This window comes from Brassica oleracea, chromosome C6, assembly GCF_000695525.1.
Source record: "Brassica oleracea var. oleracea cultivar TO1000 chromosome C6, BOL, whole genome shotgun sequence".
NCBI lineage: Eukaryota > Viridiplantae > Streptophyta > Magnoliopsida > Brassicales > Brassicaceae > Brassica > Brassica oleracea.
Window position 1 is genome coordinate 9,088,090 of NC_027753.1, and position 7,660 is coordinate 9,095,749.

Here is a 7,660-nt window from a genome sequence, read left to right on the forward strand (position 1 = left end):
GAGAGAGGTTAGAAATTTTATTATCAAATATGTATTATTCATAATCATTAATTGTCATATATATGTTAACCATATTAGGTAATTCCGTAGCTTTTATTTAAGGAAAGGAAAAATATTCTTTTATACACTATTAATTAATTTGATAGTTAGTTAAATAAAAATCATAATATATGTTTATATGGACCAACTTATTTTTCTAACAATTCTTAGAACCATTCTCGTGGCTAGGAAAACATGTTGTAATGCTCCAAAATTAATATATATGGGATACATTTAGTGTTACAAAAAAAATACATGTGTAGTTTCTTTTGTGTTAGGACAAGGGGCCGATTCTATTTAGTGTATACTAGAAAAAACCCGCCCTACGGCCGGGCAGTAAAAGATAGATAATACAAATTTATTTTAAATGTCTAATTAACTTTTAACTAAAAATAGTATTAAAGTTCATATTCTTTTGTAAGTTATTAAAAAAATTGTTTCAAAAGTGTAATTATATATTTTGTATTGAACACTATTTACGTTTGTAATTGTGTATTTGCATGTAAAACCGATTTTTATATAAGCGTTAATATGGTAAATTATATGATGTTCGGTTGATTATCAACTTGTTTATGTTATTTATTTGTATCTCGTAATTTGAATTTGCATTGTGTGTTTTACAGTAATAAGATAATAAAATATAGTCATGAAGAGGCAGAGTTTGTTACTGTGATGGGCCGTAGTGCCGTACATAACGATTAAATGTTCACATCAGATTGAGTAACAGAAGTTATATTTTGCATTGTTTCCGAAGACGACTTGAGATTGAAAGAATGCTGAGTACCATGAATTTGGCTATGTGCATGGTCCGCTTGCTTCAAATGAAGCTTATAATCTTTTCACTCGCTCGTAATAGAATACTGGTCGATTCGTCATTTCAGAGAAACTCAATTGACTGTGTTTAAATATGTCAGTGTGCAAAAGTCTTTCTCGAGAAAATGTAAAGTTAAATTTGAGGTTGAGAGCTATAACATACTCGTATAACTTTTACCAAAAAAAAAAACATATTCGTTTAACGCAACATTTTTTTTTTTGAACAAACGCAACAACTGTTTGGGGCATGATCTTTTCAGATATTATGTTGGGTTTTCAAAATCATGGAAAAACCAACCCAAAAGTTATTATATTCAAATATCAATATTTATATATACATACACTTTAAATTTTGGTTGAGAACCCCAATAACCTCAATGTAGGTGTTGTATAAGATAAAGCTGAAGTTTTAGGGTAGGCCTGCGACTTTGCCCCGAACCGAACCAGCCGAACCGAACCGAACCGACATTTTCGGTTTTCGGTTCAGTTATGTTTTCGAGTTCGGTTTGGTTCGGTATGATTTCAAAAAATAATTCGGTTTTCGGTTCGGTTCGGTTCGGTTTTTGTTTTTTTTTTGTTGGGAAAAACCGAAGATAACCGAAATTAACCGTAAATAACCGAAAATCCGAACCGAAAATAAACGAAATAACCGAAAAATCCGAACTTTTTTAAAAACCTATACCGAAATTAACCGAAAATAAAAAAAATCGGTTATTTTCGGAAATTTAGGTGAAAACCGAAAATAACCGAAAACCAAACCGAACCGAACCGAAATTTAATTCGGTTACTTTCGGAAATGGTTTTTAAAATTTCGGTTAACCGAAAACCGACGGTTCGGTTCGGTTCGGTTTCAGCTCCAGTTTCTTCATCGAGTACGATTTCAGCTTCTGGAAGCTTCGTTAGATTCTGAATGAAATCCGACCAGCGACCAGCTTCCTCCGAATTTCTTTTTCCCCAAAAAAAACTGTCCTTGTCACTGAAATACCGTAACAAAAGGCGATTCTGGTTTTTAATGAACTCGATTTCATGCTCAGATCTTTGTCGAAGTTCTGTAGTTTCCGGTAATGACCATTTTCGATCCTTCTAAAACTTCCTTGTTTTTGTTATATGAAATCATTGATTTGTGCTTCATGTAAATATTTTCGTAACAATGTCCAACTGTGGCTAGATCGTCTCGACGGCGACGTCATCCGAAACAGAAGAAGATGAGTTGCCCATGAGCTCGCCACCGCGTAGGACATTCCTCGCCTCCAAATGGAGCAACCGGACTTGAACGGTGGAGGAGTATCGTCTTCAGAAAGAATTTACTGAAAAAAAAAGTTTACTGATATGTGCAAACAAAATGAAGAGATGGTTCTCATAGTAGTAAAGCGTACCTTTTTATAGTCAGAGTTCCACCGCCTTTCAAGGTAGATCGTGGTGATAGATTTTAAGAAACTTTAAGAAGATGAATTTTTAACTGGTGACTCTTTAGATTATTTGGAAGACGATGAAACAACGCTATTAAAACTCAAGTTGTTCTTCGATCTGGAACGGAGTAGATGAAAACGGCCCCTAATATCAAAACACCACACTTACACGTTATTCGAGATGGGTTTGGTCAAGTGTGCAGAAATAATGGGCCAAATAGAAAACGAAACCCAACGTGTACGTAAACTAAATTAAATGAAACGATACGGATTGATATACATTACAGGTGTCATGCTTTGGGTAACTTATTTGACGATGTGGCTGAATGAGAAGAAGGGAATTGTTTACTTTATATAATAAGAGATGTATAATGTATATAATCCCTCCATATATGATATATCCATTTCCGTCAAATATATAGATTACAGACAAAACAATGAACAGTGTCGATTACAAAATGTGTGAATTCCGTTTTCTTTCTACACGACAAAACCTAATCAACGATCTAAGCAGCATCTACTAAATATGTATCCACATTCGTAAGGTAAAAACAGAATAATCCAATATAATGTTTCAATTTTTTTCTTCTGTGTGGCAGAAAAAAAACGCAATAGCCACAAACGCTTTGTCATGAGTTAAACCAACTGAGAAGCCAGAAAGAAAGAAAAACGATGTATATATATATGTGATATATCAGAACGTTGAGAAAATAAGTTTGAATATGAAAAATAAAGATTATGTGTATTAGTGTTATAGGGGCAAGGTGGCGGAAGAAGAGAAAGAGAAGATCTCGTCAAGTGTCCCATTCATTGAGTCTCTGCATTGAAAGTCTTGTTGGTTGGAGTACTCCGTTGACATAATCTGTGCTTCGTTAATAGAGATCTGAGGTAAATCTTGGAGTTGGAGAGGAGGATAGTAGGGAAGGTGAGAGTAGTTTGCAAAAAACTGATCATGATCGTCGAGAAGAGAAGATGAGAAATGAAGGGGGAAATTGGATGAGTTGTTTGCTTCGTCTAAAAGGATCCCTTGGGTGAGCTCTGATGAGGATGTCTCCGCAGATGCAATTTTTAAGCTCTCATCTTCGTCGCTTTCTCTTTCCATCATTACCTTATCGCATTTTCTCCACATGTTCTCCTCCTCTTCTTCATTTTTCTCTTTTCCAACGCTAGTACCCATCATCATCTCTTCGTCCTTTCTCTTTGGAATTTGTATATGCTTCTTAAACACACGGCACAATGCATATGACTCCTGTTTTACATTGTCATTATCAAAAACTAGTATATATATATATGTGTCTATATGTTATAAAGTATAGTAATAAACGTTGATGAGGCTTGTCTTCGTACGGGATAAAATAAGCAAGTATTACCTTGATAGAGGAAGATGGGGATGAAGAAGGAACGTGAGTGAGGCGATATTCATGCATCACCCAGTTAGTACGAAGGCCATGAGGAGCCCTTCCTCTGTAATAAACAAGGGTCTTCTTCATCCCCAGTTTCATCTTCTTTGATTTTACTGCACGATCTTTCCCTGTAGCTTTCCAGTAACCCGCTCGGGTCGCACGGTTTGTCCTGGACCCATTTGGATACTTCTTATCCCTTGTACTGTAGAAGTACCATTCCATGTCGTTTCCCGGCAAAAATGACTTCTCTGTTCCTCGTTATTCAATTATATAGATTTTTTTTTTTTGACATCTTTCAATTATATAGATTAATTAAAGAAAACCTCCATCTTATGTGTAATGTACGTAAGTGAAAAATAAATGGATGTCTGATTCTTTAGAGCATTAGGTGTAGTAACTAATCATATTGACAGAGACAGAGAGAGAGCGAGAGTATGAAAGTACCAGGTAAATCCCATGGCTCGCATTTATAGAGATCAACTTCGGGAATGATCTCAAGATCAATGGTTCGGCCGTTGACCTTCCTGTCCAGATAGTATGCCACTAGCTCTTCGTCTGTTGGATGAAACCTGAAACCTGGAGGCAAACTCATGGGCGCCATTCAAAGTCGATACAAGAGAGAGAGAGATGGGAGCTATAGCTGCTGAGAGTTTACGTACGAGATACGAAGGATACTATATATAATTAAAATTAAGAGATGCTGTAGGAGATATGATATGAGAATGTTGAAAAGTATGCCATGGGATTGGCATCTTGTGAGAGATCGAATATTTTGTCTTACTTTAGATTGCTTTTTAGTCGGTGTTTTCTATACTCAAATCACAGTTTTTAAGAATAACGTTCATTTACAATTTAACAATATGAAAAGCGAACATTAAAAGATTCTGCAAGTGTGAAAACCATGAAAGAGAGACGGAAAAGGTAAGGACGAAGGGCCCATCTGATCTCAACTCCTCACATATCTGTATGTGCCAAATATGTTAATGTATTGTTTAGTTTAGGCCTGGGCGTTCGGATCTTCGGTTCGGACCGGTTCTTTTCGGGTCCGGGTCTTTCGGGTCCTAAATATTTAGATCTAATAGGTACATAGTAATTTTCGGTTCGGGTTCGGGTCGGTTCTTTTCGGGTCCGGGTCGGTTCAGCTCTATAATTAAAATACCCATAAAATACTCCGTAATTTTTCGGGTCCATATCGGGTCCGGGTCGGGTTCGAGTAGGATCTGAAAAGGACATGACATACCCAATTCCATCAAATTTAGTTGATATTTGTCATATATATCTAAAATTTTACAAAATAACTTAAATGAAACTATTAATAATTAAAATAAAACATTTTTAAACTCTAAATTTTTCATTTTAAAACTTTATATTACTTAAAAAAATGTTAAAAAAATAATAACATAAAATTGGAACGGGAACTTGGCCATTGCTTTTTATATGTAACTCACTTAAAGCAATAATATATATAAAATAGAACACAAAAATATCATAGTTTTAGATATAAATGTTTTTAAGTCGGGTACAAATCAGTTCTTATCGAGTCGGATCGGTTCTTTTCGGGTCTGGGTCTATTCGGGTCTGGGTCTATTCGGGTCGGTTCTTTTCGGTTCTGGTTCTTTCGGGTAAAAAAATTTAGACCCAAAAGATACTTATAAATTTTCGGTTCGGTTCCGGATCAGATATTTTTGGATCGGTTCCGGTTTGGGTCTTCGGATCCTGATTAAAATTCTCAGGGCTAGTTTAGTTTTATTCGCTACATAGAAGTTTCGCGCTTACTGCACCATCATCTTTCTTTATCCACTGTGGTAATCCTGGTTCATAGTGGGTTAATGTGGCTCCCACTCAAGCCCCGTTGGACTTTTAAATGATTGCTTTAAACCAAAAAGAGAAGGCTTTAAATGATTTAAGAAACTCGGAGCAACCTCATTAGGGTTTCTTGCTCTTAGGTTCTTAAAATACATATATATGTATATATATATTATATACGTATGTAATTGTGGGGTTCTAAGCTTTACGGGAAATCCAACCGAAAGTTTCTTAAATATATACATGTATTTTAAGAACCTAGGAACAAAAAACCCCCAATAAAATTGCTCTAGCACAATTAACGGGGTGATCAGAGGGTTTCTTAAGTGGTGGGTCCCATCTTTTTTAGTAAAAACCGGTGATAGAAGTGATGAAATAAAGATTGATTTTGGTTAGTTTCTTGCACTGTTTGTGGATCCCAGTGACACGTGGCAGCACGCGATTGGTTCACTTTTTAATTTTTAATTTTTTTTAAATCAGACAAAAAAAATATCTTCTAAAAAACCGTGCATTACGATTTTAGCATTAAAGATGGCCTTATAAAGGGACTCATCTCTTCTCAAACCAGATTTACTTGGCGACACCTAAACACTCTTCTCTTTATTTTTCGGTTTGACGGTTTAAAGAAAACTCTACTTTTTTTTTGGTAAAAAAAACAACCTTATCAATGATATCTACCCAAACCGAAGATTCTCAAAAAATAATGAAATATGCATAGAATGAATTGTTGGATTGAGTATCTCAAAATTATGGGAAATTCAATCCAAAATATCTCAATTGGAATACTATAGATTGAGTTTCCCATAATTTTAAGATACCTGTAACTAAAAACTAATATTTATATATACATATACATAAATTCAGAATTATTTGGTGAGGAACTACCATAGAAAATGTTCTAAGGGCATCCACAACAATAATCTTTCAATGAGTTCCCTGATATTAAAATACCAAAAATAGTAAGAGATAGAAAAGATAGACGATTCTTTATCAATAGATTCTATGGGTGCAACTGGAATACAAATTTTTTGAATGAAATTGTATGCAATGATTTTTTTCTGTAGAGTCTAATTTGTTTTTTTACAATAACAAAAAAAAAAACTAATGCTGCATTGCCGCGTCGTAGAATTCCTCGCTCCTTCTCGAGAGATCTTCCTCGTTGACTTGCACGGATGTCTCGCCTGGAATGGGGTTTTGTTGTCTCATGGTCCTGAACATGGCCTCCCATTCCGGATTTGTGGCCGCTATGACGTCCAAGAAGTTCTCGAGACCAGTCATACGAGCTGTGAACGACGATTTTGTCGAGGCCAACTCGTTTTGTGTCGACGACAGCTGATGTTGTGTCGTCTCCAACACGTCGCGCAGCTGAGAGACTTCATCATCCCGTCTCTGGCCATAAGAGGAAGTCGCTCTCGGAACATCGTTGACGGAACCAATCCCCAACACACGTCCCTTTTTCTTAGGAGCGACCTTAAAAAACAATAAAATATATATTAAAATTTAAATTTTAAAGTAAAATGGAATTAATAAAAAATTTATATAAAATTTACCTCCTCCTAAATTCTATCCACTTCTATTGTGGATAAGACGACGGGTGATCCGTCGGCGGACTCCTGCGCCAGCTGGGTCTCACGCTCGTCAATACGAGCTGCCACATCATTGTAGATCTTCTCAGACTTCTCATCTACAAATGCGCCCGCCTTGTTCTTGTGGGTCCGATCGAAAAGTTCCATAAGAGTCGGTAAACGTCCCAACTCCTTGGCCTAAAAATAGTTAAGAAAGTTTTTATTATATATATATACGAGTAGTGAGCAGTACGCTGGTGCTTGCGAATAGTCTGCAAAATTTAAATTTCTAAATTAAAGTCAAGAGTAAAAAAAAAAATTATGAACAGTATTAACTACGTAATTAATAAAATTACGAAACCTAAATTTTCTAAACTAATTTCGTAAACTAAATTCCCTAAACTAACCACCTAATCTAAATTCCCTAAACTACTTAGAGAGGAATGAGAGACTTACCATGGTGAGAGGAAATAGAGAGGCTGTAGAGAGGAAATAGAGAGGAAATGAAGAGGGCCTGCGGTTTCGCCTATATATAGGATTACGGTTCGTCGAAGATTAATCGCAAAATAACGAGGAAAGACAGAGGCCCGTCTTTCGTTTCGTCGCAAGGCCCACGCAAATTAAC

The 7,660-nt window shown here is 35.8% G+C and overlaps 1 protein-coding gene across 1 annotated transcript; it reads right to left on the reverse strand.

Annotated features, from left to right (window-relative positions):
- Positions 1-2,917: 2,917 nt before the first annotated feature.
- LOC106298655 (NAC domain-containing protein 86-like) lies at positions 2,918-4,398 on the reverse strand. The gene is made up of 3 exons (XM_013734796.1): positions 4,109-4,398; positions 3,632-3,912; positions 2,918-3,510 (listed from the first exon to the last, which is right to left on the reverse strand). Exons 1-3 carry the CDS (start codon positions 4,263-4,265, stop codon positions 3,013-3,015), a joined length of 936 nt encoding a protein of 311 aa, XP_013590250.1. The 5' UTR covers positions 4,266-4,398; the 3' UTR covers positions 2,918-3,012.
- Positions 4,399-7,660: the final 3,262 nt, after the last annotated feature.

Coding starts and splice junctions, on each gene's coding strand:
- LOC106298655 (XM_013734796.1), bottom strand. CDS start 4,265: ATGGCGCCCATGAGTTTGCCTCCAGGTTTCAGGTTTCATCCAACAGAC. Junction 3,913..4,108: donor CGAGCCATGGGATTTACCTG/GTACTTTCATAC, acceptor AACGAGGAACAG/AGAAGTCATTTTTGCCGGGA. Junction 3,511..3,631: donor CCCCATCTTCCTCTATCAAG/GTAATACTTGCT, acceptor AATGTAAAACAG/GAGTCATATGCATTGTGCCG.